At 29.1% G+C, this 17658-nt stretch overlaps 1 protein-coding gene across 1 annotated transcript; it reads left to right on the forward strand.

The window, feature by feature from the left end:
• On the forward strand, nt 1–8945 carry LOC126687905 (uncharacterized). Its single transcript, XM_056106376.1, has 7 exons — nt 1–362; nt 786–1571; nt 3595–3667; nt 6084–6147; nt 6386–6464; nt 6960–7328; nt 7773–8945. The coding sequence occupies exons 1-7, from the start codon at nt 39–41 to the stop codon at nt 8526–8528; spliced, it is 2451 nt and encodes an 816-aa protein (XP_055962351.1). The 5' UTR covers nt 1–38; the 3' UTR covers nt 8529–8945.
• The last annotated feature ends 8713 nt before the right edge of the window (nt 8946–17658 follow it).

Genomic DNA, 17658 nt, shown 5'->3' on the forward strand with positions numbered 1-17658 from the left:
AACTACAACACAGACACACAGTAGAACTAATTGAAGTAATGAATCCATATTTCACAGTGAAAACAGAGTATGCAGATTCAAGATCATTTCAATTTGGGGATGAGCCACCACAAGCAGCGGAAATGATGAGACTACTACCACCACCACAGCCAAGAGAAGGACTTCATGATATTGGGCCACCGCCGTTTCTGACCAAGACTTTTGAAATGGTAGATGATCCAGTCACTGATCATGTAGTTTCTTGGAGTGTTAGTGGTTCTAGTTTTGTCATTTGGGATCCGTATACTTTCTCTACTGATTTTTTGCCTAGATGTTTCAAACATAATAACTTCTCCAGCTTTGTCAGACAGCTTAACACTTACGTAAGTAATCTTATAATTTGCTGCTTAATTTAATTCTTTGACTCCTCAATTCTGGTCAAGTATGATCTTGTTTTGAAATAATGAAATTTTTGAAAATTCCACCTGTATTTCTTTGATTCAGTGGATTTATATTAAATTGAATTTTTTATTATTATTCAAGCAGCAGTGGACAAGTGTACTATTGACTAACTCACCAACGAAGAAGATTGTTCTAAGAAGTTCTGGAATGTTCATGTGCTACAGACTGTGATGATTCATTCCATTTTTTTATTATTTTTGCTTTTTAAAATTTTCCAATGGATCTTTCTGTACGTGGCCATGTGGGTCTTTTTTGTTTTTAAAAATAGTCTAAAAAAAGTCAAATTTTTTCAGATGCAAGTAATCAAACTTGATGATCTGATAATCATCAATGAAAAATTGCAGGGATTTAAAAAGATAGACCCAGATAGATGGGAATTTGCAAACGAAGGGTTTTTGAGAGGACAAAAACATCTACTAAGAAACATCAAGAGAAGAAGATCATCAAATCAGCTTCTGCTACCTCATCAACTGCAACAACAAAATCATCAAAACCATCATCATCAGCAACAAGAGGCTTATGTCGGAGAAGAATTTGACAGATTGAAGCGCGACAAACATATTTTAATGACGGAATTAGTGGAACTCAGACATCAACAGCAGACCACAAGAGCTTATATTCAATCAATGGAACAGAGATTACAAGGAACAGAAAGAAAACAGAAGCAAATGATGCAGTTTTTGGCTAGAGCAGTTCAAAATCCAGCTTTTATACAGCAATTAGCTCAGCTGAAAGGTAAAAGAAAAGAACTGGAAGAAGCTATGACTAAGAAAAGACGACGGCCTATTGATCAAGAACGCCGACATAGCGGGACTGGAGAATCAAGTAGAAACTCCATCAAAGCTGAGCCTATGGAGTTTGGAGTGTCGGAACTGGAAGCCCTTGCTCTTGAAATGCAAGGGTTCGGAAGATCTCGAAGAGAGGAACCTGATGGAGAAGAAGAAGAAGAAGATAAAGAAATGCTGTCAGGTGGAGATAGAGAGCTTGATGATGGGTTTTGGGAAGAATTGCTGTGTGAAAGTAATAGAGGAGGTGATGAGAATAAAGATGGTTATGTATCAGCTGATCAGAAATTAGGGTTTCTTTTGTTATGCGAGTATATGACCTTACATTTACGGGGTGTCTCAGTGTAGGCTCAAGCCATTTTTTTTTCTTCTTTTACTGTAACATAGGGTTAAAAATAGGGTTAAGTTAGAGCCTAAGTTTTACTTATAATATATCTTTATTCTTGAAAGAATTTTGTTGAACCTTTTCTTTTGGTACAAGGCATAAAGTCAAAATACAATATATGTGTCTCCGGTTCAAGATTTTTTTAAACAGCCGCATCCGTATTCACCCACCAAGCCAGGTGTACGATGCGGATCGGATCCGGTTAATCAAGGCAAAGTCTTGAAAACTGGATAGACTTACCCAAAAAAAAAAAAGGTTAGCAAAGAATCGGTCGAACAATCGCATGAACATGTAAGCTGTAGGCTTTGCAAAACAATATCCACCCTGTTTCAAATCTACGGCGCAAAAACATTGTCCCTAATTTTCATCAACTACAAAACAAGGAGAGCATATTTTTCTTTCGGTCAAACTCAAAAGTCTTCTATAACGCTCGACATTTGTGAGAATGCCATTATGGAAGACATCCATAGAATGTTGACGGCAACTCGACCAAACTACTCCCAAAACTGATGTCAGGCGAGTTATGCTACGTAATTTTTAAAACAAGTTAATGCACATTTGTGAAATAAATTTTTAAATTTTTATTTATTTTTATTATAAAATATTAGTATGACTAACACATTATTAATTTATTGTACTAATATGATACAATTGTTAGACTTATAATAGTATTGGATTTTTTACTTTCTATTCATCATAAATTTTATGTCTATGCACTATGCAGGGGCAGAACTACAAATTTTATTATGAAGTGGCTAATTCGTATAAAATAAAATTTGAGAGGGCTAATAAAAAATAAAATTAAATAATCATATTTAAAAAAAAAAAGTTGAGGTGGTAATTTTACAAAAATAAATAAATTACGTGGGCGGTCGCTATCTCAGCCAAAGGGTTGGTTCCGCCCCTCCGTCTATGTCTACTTTTAGAATAAAATTGCAACTGTTTTTTTTTTACTCATGATATTTTTCATTTTTCTAATATTCATGTCATTTTTTTTGGTACAAGGATGAGAAGCAAAGCCTAAAAACACTTAAGACACAATTCTTCTAGTATAAGAAGTCCTATGAAAATCATGCATGATCCAGGGGACCAGGCTAGGGGGGTTACCATGAAAGATTAACCCGATGAAATTGTCGTTGCTCAGAGACGCAAGATGGTCCGCATCGAAATTCGCTTCTCTCAAGATGTGAAAAATCTGAACCTCCCAGTCGCGGTTAATAATATTCATGTGTCATTTTAAATGGCTAATGGAGCAACTTTTATTAAAAATACTTGTAAAAAACAATTTATAATGAAAAAGGTGCTGATAAATCGTTGACTTTTTACTCAATAAATACATAAACCCCTCAACTCTAATTTGGTGAAACGATCGCTTAAAATTGTAGACATAATACAAATGTAATTGTAATATTAACAATCTCCGCTCCTCCATTACATATTGTGCTAACATAATATGCTTTTAATAATATTAAGCTTTTAAAGTTAAAGTTATAAGGGGGACAAAATTATAATCTTAAATCTATATTAATAATATTATTTAAAATTTAAACAACAATTTTAAATAATCTTCATTGTTGGCCTTTTGTCAATTAAATTAGATCTAAAAATCGCCTAACTTGCATATATTTTTACATTTAGCAAAACTACAAAAGTTCTGCTATTCATATTTTATTAGATCAATTGTTTACATAGATGTCAAATTCACGTCACCGATTTATAAAGTTTAATTTTGTTGAATTTCATTGAAAAATCTTAATTAAGCTCAATTTAAAATATTAATTTTGAAACAGTACTATTTTAGGAGTTTATTTATTTTTTTAGTTGATAAAATGGAAAAGAACTAAATTAAAAATGATTTTTACTATAGTGTTGTTGGAAAATTTTGGAAATCAAATATGTCTTTTTATAATAATATGATAATATCTAACTTGACGAGAGTATGCTGGCGTAAATTATTGGTAATATTTTATTGTTCATTGTTAGGCTTATTGTTCTTTGCTGCTGCTTGTATCACCCACACACAGAAAGTCTAGTACATTCAAGAAGTGTGTAGAAGGTTTGTATGGATAAATATCTTACATTTTATAATAATTTTATTTTCTCAATGTCATCCTTTGAGACTATTTTAGAGCTTAAAAAACAATTAAAATATTGCAAGCATATAATATGTCCACTCTTCGAGTTTAAAAAATTGAAAAATAATAGAAACGGGAGAGCGAATAAATATGATAGGCCTTTGCCATGCCCACTTGTAGAGGTGGCAAATAGATGCCCAACCCAAGCACCCAACTCAACCCGCCCAAAGAAATACAACCCATTTGCACCCAAAAAAAGTTTGGGTAATTTTTGACCCAACCCATTTTAGCCCAAATTTTTTTGGGCTAAAATGGGTTTATAAGAATGACCCAATGGGTAAAATTAAGTCCAAACAAATTTCAATATGAAGAGTATTTGAGTTTTTAAAATAATATTTATAAGTTGTATAATTTATTTTTTAAAATAATTTTTTCCAGAAATTTCTTTTTCCGGAAATTTTTTTTTCCCAGAAATTTTTTTTTTTCGAAATTTTTTTTTTTCAGAAATTTTTTTTTTTTCGGAAAATTTATTTTTTTCCAGAAATTTATTTTTTTCGGAAAATTTATTTTTTTTCCAGAAAATTATTTTTTTTCGAAAAAATTTATTTTTTTTCCCAGAAAATTATTTTTTCCCCGGAAAATTAATTTTTCCCAGAAAATTATTTTTTTGGGAGAATTATTTTTTTCCCGGAAAATATTTGTTTCTGAAAAATAATATTTTGAAAAGTAATTTCTTTGAAAAAAAATTAATTTGGTTTTTTTTATTTTGAACCTTTTATCTCAAATATAGATTTCAAGTATCTCACTTTTTATTTTGGGTAATTTTGGGTTTTCATGACCCAACCCAACCCAAAATTACCCAACCCAAAACTGCCCAAAAATATTGTGACCCAAAATTACCCAACCCAAAAATGCCCAAACCCAAAGAAACCCACCCAAACCCGCCCAAGAACACCCATTTGCCACCTCTACCCACTTGTTTCTCTTGTCTCGCTTGTCGTCTACACAAAAGCATAAATAACTCTAAAATCCTTTGAATTATCGATAATCTCAGGTTCTCCCTTTTAATTATCCGAAACTTCTAAGGGTAAAGTGGATGGCCTATAAAATATCCAATCACAGTTTACCATGTGTCTCATATATATTGAAAGACACGTCATGCTCTGTTTTACTTTTATCCAAATGAAATGACACGTATTATCTACTTGGTTTGCTTAATCATAGAGTACAACGTAGGATTTATTTTTGTGTCAACAACGTGGGAGTGAGGACTCATCTTTAGGATATAAAATTCCACGTGTCACTGATTTTATCTATTTTTATAAAAAAAATACCAAACTTTTTTTTTTATAAAAAGGTCATTAAATTATATCTTTTGTCATAAAAAAGTTCATCCATATGAAACGATGTCATTTTTATTAACGTGGCAAGCCAAAATTATAAAAAGGTACATAATTCATTGACTTTTTTTTATAATAGAAGATATAACTTAATAATCCTTTTATAATTCACCAGAAATTTAGTATCCCTTTTATTAGTATAATTTAATGACTTTTTTTATTACTAAAATAGAATTTAGTATACTTTTAATAATAATAGGTAAGGTCATTAATTAAGGGAGTTCAATATCCCATCTTTTACTATTAGTAGTTTTAGCCAACTGGCTACAAATTTCTTAACTTTTTCACCTGTCAAAGTTGGGTGGTCCGGTCAAGTTCTGGTTCATGATTTCAGTTTTAGCCGGTTTAATTACTAGAAAAAAATATTTTATAAAAAGTTAATTTAAATGATTAAATATTTAAAACTAAAATTAAAATGAATATAAATAAATAATTAAATTTATAATTAAATAATAATTACTATAATTTTTTTTAATTAATTATTTATGTATTGTAGATATAGACAAATATCTTTATAAGAAAACACTAAAGGTAATAGATAGCATTTATCAAAATAATTGATAATGTAGCATAACACGTATTAGGCACAAACAATCTTGTTAAAATAAAACATCACTAAGATAAATAATAAATGACATAACCTAACTAAGATGTGGTAACTCAAAAATCCAGACATACGAATAACTTGGAGCTTATAAGCTCGCTAGTAACGCTAGAATCTCGACATATGAATGAATTGGAGCTCATAAGTTCACTAACAATTTGGAACGCGTAAACCGCTTCCCCGTATCTGCTCACCCAAAATATTAAATACATGCGGTCATACCAGAAAGTTGCCCAAATATTCTTTACTCGGCAACATATATACGTAACAACTTTGAGGGGACCACAAGAGTTCTAATACACAACAATGTTCCCCCGCGTAGCATGCATCTGATACACTAGTCGAGGTGTAACTGAATCGGCTACGTAAAGTAAAAAGAAAAATGGGAATCAGAGAGAGAAGAAAAGAAAGTTTGCACAGATCAACTATGTAAATCACCTTATGTGCAGACTTTAAGGTACGCTCTTTTTCACACTTGATTATTACTTCTTTCTCTTCTCTTTTATTTCCTTCACTAAACTGAATTGAGCTTTATAGTAAAATGGGGAGGGAGATTTTGACCTGATTTGTACGAGTTCAGAGTATAAATGATATATATTTTCAGCTTTTGATTTTTTAAAAACTTCTACACAAATTAAGGGGTAAAATGGTCTTTTGTTCAATATTGATTTGTTTATTCTTACACTTATTTGAAGAGATAAATTGAGGCCCGCACCATATGGTCACCATACAATATACCATTTCTACCCCTTTGGAACTTCTTCTCTTCCAGAAGTTTCCTAAAAGAACACTCTCCGCCCACTTCTTACCTTTCTGCTCCACCCTTGCATTAAAAAAAAGATAATTCATAAAAGAATAGGATCACCACCAAGAACTCTAGAAGTTTCTAAAATACATAACAGAACTTTCTATTTAAAGATATTAGAACCTCACTCCCTTCTTACTCAACTAACTATGGTGTAACCAACCCTTGTACATGCTATAAAAACAGTAACAGCAATACAAATTTTCTTGTCTTAACCTTAAAATAGAATCTTCAATCCATTTCTATCTTCTCCATTTCTATAATAATCTTACACTTCTCTCCTCTGAATTTTACACACTACTCTGTTCTTGACTTAAGTTGCTTACCATGAATAACTTGTTCATTTATTCTTTTTCAATTTCCAACAGATTTAACTACCTTTTCTTTTCTCAGTTTCAATAATCTTGAACTGAGTTCATTACTCTGTTTCTTGAACTGGCTTAGTTTATTACTCTGTTTCTTGAATTAACTACAACACTAACACACAGAACGTACGAATTGCAATTATGAATCCATATTTCACAGTGAAAAAAGAGTATGGAGATTCAAGCTCATTTCAATTTGGGGATGAGCCACCACAAGTAGCGGAAATGGTGAGACCACCAGCACCACCACCGCAGCCAAGAGAAGGACTTCATGATATTGGGCCACCGCCATTTCTGACCAAGACTTTTGAAATGGTGGATGATCCAGTCACTGATCATGTAGTTTCTTGGAGTGTAAGTGGTTCCAGTTTTGTCGTTTGGGATCCGTACACTTTCTCTACTGAACTTTTGCCTAGGTGCTTCAAACATAATAACTTCTCCAGCTTTGTCAGACAGCTTAACACTTATGTAAGTAAATCTTTAATTTGCTGTTCAAATTTAGTCCAATACAATTCTGGTTGATCTTAATCTTGTTTTGAAACGAATGAATTCCGGTTGTTAAAGTGAATTTTTTATTATTCTTCAAGGAACAGTGACCAAGTGAACTATTGACTAACTCACCAGCGAAGAAGATTGTTCTAAGAAGTTCTGGAATGTTCATTGTGCTACAGACTGTGATGATTAAATCCACATTTTTTATAATTTTTTCTTTTAAAAATCTCCCAATGGCTGTTTCTGTACGTGCCCATGTGGGTCTTTTTTGTTTTTTTGTTTTCTAAAAAGTCTCAAAAAATTTAACCAAAAAAAAAAGTCAGAAACTTTTAATTTTTTTATTTAGAAATAAGTTTTCAGATGCAAGTTTGAGATTAAATCAAACTTGGTGATCTGATACTCAAAAATCAAAAATTGCAGGGTTTTAAAAAGATAGACCCAGATAGATGGGAATTTGCAAACGAAGGTTTTTTGAGAGGACAAAAACATCTACTAAAAAACATCAAGAGAAGAAAATCATCAAATCAGCCACTGCCACCTCACCATCAGCTCCAACAAAATACTCCTCATCAGCAACAAGAATCTTGCGTTGAAGTCGGAAGATTCGGACTGGACAAAGAATTCGACAGACTAAAGCGCGACAAACAGGTTTTAATGACGGAACTAGTGAAGCTCAGACATCAACAGCAGACGACAAGAGCTCATATTCAATCAATGGAACAGAGGTTACAAGGAACAGAAATGAAACAGCAGCAGATGATGCAGTTCTTGGCTCGAGCGGTTCAAAATCCGGCTTTTGTACAACAGTTAGCTCAGCGGAAGGACAAAAGAAAAGAACTGGAAGAAGATTTGACTAAGAAAAGACGACGGCCTATTGACCAGATACGACGACGTAGCGGGGCCGGTGAATCAAGTAGAAACTCTGTTAAAGCTGAGCCTTTAGAGTATGGGTTTGGAGTGTCGGAACTGGAAGCGCTTGCTCTGGAAATGCAAGGGTACGGGAGATCTCGACGAGAAGAACTCGACGGAGAGGAGGAAGAGGAAGAAGATAGAGTACTAGACGATGGTTTTTGGGAAGAGTTGTTGAGTGAGAGTACTAACGGAGTTGATGAAAATGAAGATGTTGATGTATTAGCTGAGAAATTAGGTTATTTAAGTTCAACAAGTCCTAAATGATCAGAAAATTAAAAAAATTACGAAAAACAAAAAACAACCTCTTTGTACATGGCTGTCTCATCGTCTCCGTCTCCTTCGAGCGGAAGATGGTCTATTCCACGGTGGAGCACTTAGATTTTCGTTGGTATTTGCCGGAATAAGAAAGATCATGTAGCACTGGCTGGCCGTGGAATATATCTTAGTTTTGCTGCTGTTTCTTAACATTTTGTACTTTAGTTTTCTTTTGTCAAATTTTCAACTTTTTGTTAATCATTGTCTAATATTTTGATTAGGTTGGACATAGAATCTGGTTGTCTGATGTCTCAAGGTTCTTTTACCTTTTTGTGCCGTATATATCTTAACTGTTTAATTCATTGGTCAACTGCCCTCTGTAATATTATTTTTTTCTATAAATAGATATGTTGAAGTTGCTGCAAAGTTTCAAGAACAACAACACATCACACAATCAAATAATTGGATCAGTGGTTTTTGCCTCAATCAAGTTAATTCTATTCGGTAGTTATCAGTTATAACTATATATGTGCAGGGGTGTGCAAACGGTCAGATTGGACCGACAGAACCGATTTTTCTTTCTTGAAAATCAAATCGAAGTTTTGAAAAATCCGAACCTAACCTAACTTGTCTGTTCCCTAGTTTTTTTAGGTTTGATTTGGTTTTTCAGTTTTGTTTAAATGGAAAACTGATTGAATTTTTTTGTTATGCTTCAAGCCAAATTGAACCAACCGACCAAAATTATTTTTACAATTTCAAATAAAACCGAACTAAATATTTCAGTTTAGTTGGTTTGCTCGGTTTTTGCACATCCCTGTATATGTGCATAACTTTATACGTGCGTAGGAGTAGTGTCTTGTAGTCAGGTGCGGAACTAGAAACTTAAGTATGGGGGACGTGATCGTATAAAAATATATTTGAGGGGGCAGATTCTAGAAAAAAGAAAAAATTAATAACCACTTGAAGCACTCTTTAGTAAAAAAAATAAAAAATTGGGGGGACGGTTGACCCTTCACCTTCTCACCTGGGTGTCCCTGCTTGTAGTTATCAAAACAGTTAACTATAGTTTGTCATATTATTTTAAAAGTATAATTCGACAACCACAACAATATTTAACCCCCCGTCTTGTGCTTGATCCTTATGTTATGGTCGGTGGTGATCGGTTTCTTAATGCTTCATATTTAAAAATCTAGATTTTTTTCATGTCAAGTCGAAATGACCAATCATTTTCAGTTGGAAATGCATGCTGCAGCCTGCAGCAAAGGCAATTGATGTCCTGAGATTATTGCAGACAGTACTAGTAAAAAGCACATTGAAAGGTGCCGGTTAGGCAATACGATCCATAAGTTTTAATTGTGTCATGTATTGCTGCGCGTTTTCAAGAACTTGTGGTTCTGTAATAATATATAGTCTTTTTCAGATTGTAACTGCTACTGCTATATGCTGCTAAAAAAAAAGTTTGTTTATCACATGAATTTTGTACACTCCTGTTTTTATGAGATTTTTTTTTAAAAATGTGATGGTATGTGTAGCTTGTCATTACTAGAAAACAGTCGATTAGCGCGAATATTAGCGACGGATATCAAATCCGTAGCTAAAATAATTCTAGTCGCTAAATCCAAAAAAAACGGCGGGATTCATCCCGCTATTTTAACGACGGAATTACCGTCGCTAAAAATGGCAGGATGAATCCCGCCAATTTTTTTTTATAAAGTGATTATCGATTTCATGTTTGACTATATATTTTTGCCTCGTCCACATCTACAAGCTGGTGTCCACATCAACAAGTCAATTACCGTCTTATAACAAAATTATAGTTCGGCAACCGCTTTACAACTTTTTATAATTTGGTATCCAGTTTATAGAAAACCTATAATAATTATTTCATAATTTTTTATAATTCGATAACCGTTGTATAAAAATTTAATCCTAAATAATAGTGTAACTTGAATGCAGAAATTTTTGATATTTTGTCGTAGCAGGTGGTATATGATGTGGGTTATTTCATAGTGGATCATAGGATAAAAAGTTATTTATTGTCTTGAATATTTTAGTTTTGGATTTAGATACAGGTGAGTAAATGGCTAGGTTAAAAATTAATTAATTAATTAAAATATTTGTTTTAACTGAATCGATAAAAAAATAAATTAAATTGAATTATCTTCAAATAAAAATATAAATATAAATAAAAAATAAATATAATAATTTTTTTAATTAGTTTGACTAATTAAATTTATTGTTTCAAAGTTTTTTTAGCAGTCCGTTCTAAAAGTGTAGTTCTAGTGGTCCAATCTCGTGTTGCCACCGTGTAATCAAATTTCAATTTCAGGGAAATTTTAATTTCAAATGTCAATCAAATGTTTAATTTCGGAAGTACTTGGAATTCACTGTTATTAAAATAATTGGCTAAATTCATATAAAGGCTTCTATATTATATTATTTTTATTCAGAAAGTCTTTATACTATTTTTTTTCTTTCAATCCCTCTATTTATTCAATTTTCGATTTTCATGTTCTTTTTTAGTTTTTTCTGGCCTTTCTTCTTTCAATTTTTTTCTAAACCAAGTCACACAAAAGGACTTGAAAATCGAAAATTAAAAAAATAAAAGGACTCAAAGAATAAAAAAATAGTATAGGACTTTCTAAATACAAATAGTATAGTACAAGAATCTTTTTTAATAAATTTTTTCAAAATAATTAGAATACAAAGAGTATAATGGTGAAAGTCTGGCCACCATTTTTTTTTTCTCTCTAAAAATAAACTCACTCCCTTTTCTTTAAAAAAATACAAAACTAAAATCATAATTTTGAGGAGGTGGTTTTGACATTTGGCAGGAAAAATCACCTCCTCCGTTTCTTCAATCTTTACTTTATTTCACTAATAAAACTCAATGTTGTCAAAACCGACCCGGCCATTGAACCGATGAAGACAGAGGGTCAAGGGTTAGAAGTTCAACCGGGGTCACCGAGGTTCAACCGGGGGTTAAAAATAATAATATATTTAATAATTATTAATATATTTTTATAAAAAATAAATAATTAATATAGTGATATACATTGAAAATAGAAAATCAACTTGTTTTGAACATATATAATACAAATAAAGCTTAAACATAAAAAAACTATTAGTTGGATGGTATTAGATGTTGTATGTTAGTGTCATTGGCATGAGTTTGAATCCCAGCCTTGGCATTCTCCTTTTTTTAATTAAGGAAAAGTGCAACATTTTGGTTACTTGGTAGAACCGGCCGGGTATGAATCCGGATTTACCGGTTAAATTGTTGAAAAGCACGGGTTATCCGGACGGTTCGACGCGGGTTGGCCGGTTCCCTAAATATAGGGGTTTTTAGTGCAACCCGAACCAGTTACCTGACCAGTTTCCGGTTTTTCCGGATAAACCGGCCGGTCCGGTTCGGGTTTGACAACCATGTAAAACTTCATACTTTGAAGATCCTTCTACTTTATATGATTAAAAGATCCTAGATTAGAAAGGTGGTTTTGGTGGCAAGAAACCCAATAATACTACTTTATCTAATAATTTCTTTTTAAAAATCTATTGATAGACTTTTTATTACTTTTTTTGTTATTTTGGTTTGAAGAATTTTCAATCCGATTGAGAAGGTTAGTTTTTTTTGATTGGATTTAGATCTCAAAATTAAAAACATAAGTCTCTAAAAATCTTTAAATTAATTTGAGTTATTTTTAATAATGATTTTATGATGATGTTTTATGTCTTATTGGATAACTTTTGAAATTATGTTAAATAAGGGACTTGAAAAATTTAAAATTTCAAGAATCACGCGGTTTCAAATTTTAGTTTTTATATTTGAACCATTTATTTATTGGGTGATGCTATCCGGATAGAATCTATCAGGATACAATTTTTTTTTCTTAATTTAATTATTCAATTATAAATTAATTACTATATTAACCTTTTTACCACCATTGATTTTTAAATATTTTTCACTTTGATATTAACTTTTAGTAATTTATATTTTTTTACAACTTATCTTTTCTCTAACAAACTCTTAATTTACTCTAACTATTTTAAAAATTAAGCTCTAATTATTTCTATATAAAATTACTTTTTATTTTTAATAGTAATTATACATTTCTTAACAAAAATCAACTGTATTTTTTTTTTAAGATTTTGTGCAACTTCAATTTTAATTTCTCATAATAGTTATGCATTTTATATACTAATCTATGTTCTAAAGTCTATCGTTCTTAATTTACTCTAAAACCAGTTGAAGAAGATTCTAATAAAAATAGTTTTCAACATGGAAAATTCACAAGGCATGATGAACACAGGCATTTAAGGTTTGCAGAGTTTGTTAAAAAATCATGTTTCACCACTTGCAATAAAATCAATTTTTGTTAGTTTCTTAATTAGACTGCACATGAAAATTAAATTTGCAGTAATAGTTCTTTAGAGTAAAAATTTTAAGAACGATGAACGTTGTAACATAGATTGTTCAAAGTAATTATACCGAACAAATCTATATATTATATAATTGAGAGGACCAACGGAGAGTTCTCATTCATTCTCACCAAATAGAGCATTCTCATAGTCTCCACTTTTCTTAAAATACTTCATTTAATCTTTTTTTAATGATTTTTAATATAGTACTTATCTTTAAATCTAATATTTACTATGTTTTGCAGTATTCAGTTTTTAATAAACTGCTTAATCATTATTTAACAATTTTATTTTGTTAATAATCTATATTAAATGATTTTTAATATAGTACTTATCTTTAAATTTAATATTTACTATGTTTTGCAGTATTCAGTTTTTAATAAACTGCTTAATCATTATTTAACAATTTTATTTTGTTAATAATCTATATTAAATGATTTTTAATATAGTACTTATCTTTAAATTTAATATTTACTACGTTTTGCAGTATTCAGTTTTTAATAAACTACTTAATCATTATTTAACATTTTTTTTGTTAATAATCTATATCTATATACTTATATAATTGAGAGGATTAACAGAGCTCTCTCATTAATTCTCACCAAATTGAAATTTTTTATTAATTCTCATCAAATAGAATTTTTTTATTAATTCTTATCAAATAGAATTTTCTCACGAGTTCCCATCTTTTTTAAACTACTCATGAGTTTTTACTTTTCTTAAATTACAACAAATTTTACTAAATGGTAACTTTATTTTACATAAATTTTATTTTGTTTGAATATAAATAAAGTAATTATACTAATCTGTTTAGTGGAAACGTATAGAATAGAAATTAGCTATTATATCTATCCAATAAATTTAAAAAGCACATAGTGAAAGTTGTAGCAAAATGATAAATACGTGTTTCCATGATACAATATACTTTTTGAAATCAATCTAAGAATGTTTAGGTGGGTCAAGGTTAAAATTAATTTAGAGTTATAAACTAATATAACCTATTAAATTTCATGATTCATATACTAAAATTCGTTTCCAATGTAATAAATAGAAAAAGATAGGACAGAACTTATAAATGAAAGCTGATTCTGCATAAATAAAAAAATTCATAGAAAACAATTTAATATTATTTTATTAATAAAAATCCAATTAAATGACTTATACCATGTTTAAACTATTGATTAAATAATTGTAATACAATTAAACTATCTTATAATTTTATTATTAATAAATAATTTTTTTTATTTATAAATTAATTTGGTCGGATTGAATTTTTATAGGTCAGACTTTTTATCTGCGTATAAAATGATAAAATTCAAGAGTTAGAAATTATTCACATTCTAATCATCAAAACAAATATATTCTCAAGTTATAGTAGAAAATAAAATAAAATGAAAGAGGAAAATTTGATTATGAAGATAGAAAAGTGCATGAAATCAACTTTTAAATATATATATCCTATACGGTTTTAAAATTACTTTTTTAAAAAAGAAAAAACAAATCAGTATTTATTCATCTATACAACTAAAAGTTATACTAAAGTATTATTTTGATTACACTAGGAAATATGTTACTAACATAATATGGTAAATTTAAGGCCTAATCTCTTAAAAATTCTGATCTTTCATTCCTTTTTCAATCCTATCTTGACGTTGTAAATCAGTCAATTTTACCCTATTTTGTATTTTTTCATTTCAATTGTACCCTAAAACATAAAATTGACCTTTTTTTATTTGGCAAAAACTCTCTAAATTGACCCTTTTTACATTAGAATAACTTTTTATATTAAATTGACTATTTTTGAAGAATTGTTTTTGAACTTTTATCACATAAATAAAAAAAATACAAAATGGGATAAAATTGACAAATTTACAACGTCAGAGTAGGATTGAAAATGGAATGAAAGGTCGGGTCTTTTTTAAGACATTAAGCCTAAATTTAATAGTATATAAAAGTACTACGTTTTGAGCATAATCTAAAGTAATTAAACAACACTTTTTTCTATCATAAAATTTAAATTTACATCAACTTTCATAAACTACATATTTAATTGGCCTAATCACTCAAAAACCCCTTATCTTTAAACTTTTTTTCAATTCCACCCCGACGTTGAAAATTTGTCAATTTTACCCACTTTTGAATTTTCCGTTTTCAATTGTACCCCAATATTTTAATTTTTATTAATTTTTTTACTTAAATAATGAAACCATTCAATTAATTAAGTCTAAACATGAAATTAAATTCTTTTTTATTCAAAAAAGTACAAATAAGTCCTTTATTTTTAAAAACTAACTAAAAACCATAATCAAATTAACACTAATTTAAATTCTTAAATAATTTAACTAAATTTAAATAAATTTTAAAAATATATAATTAATATATGCTAGACATGGAGAATGTTTTAAACAAATTTCCAAACGCAAAAGACGTTAATTTAATTTTTCAGGGTACAATTGAAACACAAATATGCAAAATAGGGTAAAATTGACAAATTTTCAACGTCAGGGTATGATTGAAAAGGGGTTAAAAGGTCGGGTTTTTTTTAAGACATTAGGCCTATTTAATTTACATTAACATATTTTGTATTTAATTGTCATAAAAAAATTGGAATGATAACAAATTCCAGCCGAACATAAAAAATATGCTTAATTTCGTATGCATATTTCTATAAAAATTAATATAAAGAAAATATTTGTGCAATTGCGAGTAGTAATATATTTTAAAATGTATTGGACCATTGGATAAAAAGTCATGGGACTGACGTAAACAATTGAACCGTTGCAGAGGCTATGATATAACGTCAGATTTAATATAGGTCGAATGACTAAAAAAGGCCAAACCTTTCATAAAAGTTTCACAAAAGTCTATATCTTTCAATTTTATCCAATTTGTCCTGAAACGTATGATTTCGTTTTTTGTCCAACTACACAATTTTGCTTATGTGGCGCTGATGTGTAGCATGCTATTTCAGCGCCACGTAGGTGCCACGTGAGTAAAATTATATAATTGGACAAAATTCAAACGAAATAATGCGTTTCAGGATAAATTGGATAAAATTGAAAGATTTAGACTTTTGTGAAATTTTCATTAAAGGTTTTGCCCTTTTTGGTCATTTGGCCTTTAATATATGAACATTAAATAAAATAAGAATACAAGTGAATTAAAATAAAAATTCATTAGATAGCTAATTTGTTTATAATCATAATTTATGTATTATTTTTGAAAGAATATAACTTATATATAATAGAGCATCGGGATTAAAATTTATATTGTGATAAAATATAAGTATAATTAAATTATTCATAATTACATGTAAAAAATTAAATTTGTAATTACCACATATGTAAAATTAATATTTTTAAGAATAACTTAAATAAATAGATCTTACATATTAAGAATAAATAATGATGATATACCAACGCAATCAATTTAATTATCAATCAGTGATTTCACAGTTATCTCAATTACATTAAATTCAAAAAAACTTTAATTAAATTAAAAATTTGTTAAAAACACACTCCGCTAAAATAAATAAAAGATTAATTTAGAAAATAGTAATTAAATACTTTTTTACACAAATATTTTTTTTAATGAAAGTCTTTATTGGTTATATATTAACAATTCTATATTGTTATGTAAAAATAATTTAAATATTAAATTGTTCATTGGATATTAATAAGAAATTGTTTTTGATGGACATTGTGACATTTTTTATTTCAATTGTATTGTTTTATTGTCGTTTTTATTGTTATTTTGATAGAAAAAAAATGCAATATATATTAAAATTATGAAAAGTCTAATATTATTATTGAAAATTCTTCAAAAGTAAAGTGATTTACAAAATTTATATTAACTTAAATATAAAATTAATAAAGTATTTATAGTTGCAAATAAATATAATCTAATCCAATATATTTTGTATAGATTCTACAACACAAAACTCAAAGAATATAAAGAATTTGAATGTTAATTTCCTTTTATGAATATATATATATATATATATATATATATATATATATATATATATATATATATATATATAAAAATATGATATGCTACTAAAATATAAAAGAGCTAAAAACAAATATGCTAAAATTATTATTGCAATTTATCAATTTATTTTTTGACAGAAAAAATAGTATAAAGATTTTATAATAAAAAAAAGTCTTATCAAGAAGAAACATCTATGCAACCTTTATTATGCGGTTATTGAGAACATATTTTAAGATAGAAAAAATATAATTTTAATTAAGAAGTACAAAATAATCAAATCATAAAAGCAAGTCTGATAAATATCGTAAAGTACTAAGAAACATAGCACCTGATTCCCAGTTTATCACATCAAGTAACTTTAGGTGAATATTGAGAGGAAAAAACGGATTCCAGTACAATATATTAAAATACAAAATATAAATTGTATTGATTTTCTTTCACATTATTTAATAAAATTATTATTTAAATTAATTTTTAATTTGATTCCGCGCAAATGCGCGGGCGTACGACTAGTTAAACATAATCCTTGAATTCTTTTAGCCATTTCAACATCAGCCAAACGGAAACCGGTGTTTGCGTATCAAATATGTCTTTTGTAGTTGTTCAACAAAATTATAAACTCAAAAAATTAATCTAGGATTCAACTAGAGATCATATAATATTAGCAGTTTAATATCTCTTATTTTTAAAGTTTATTTAATTATCCTTCAGTTTTAATTCCATTAAA

This window comes from Mercurialis annua, linkage group LG6, assembly GCF_937616625.2.
Source record: "Mercurialis annua linkage group LG6, ddMerAnnu1.2, whole genome shotgun sequence".
Taxonomy (NCBI): domain Eukaryota; kingdom Viridiplantae; phylum Streptophyta; class Magnoliopsida; order Malpighiales; family Euphorbiaceae; genus Mercurialis; species Mercurialis annua.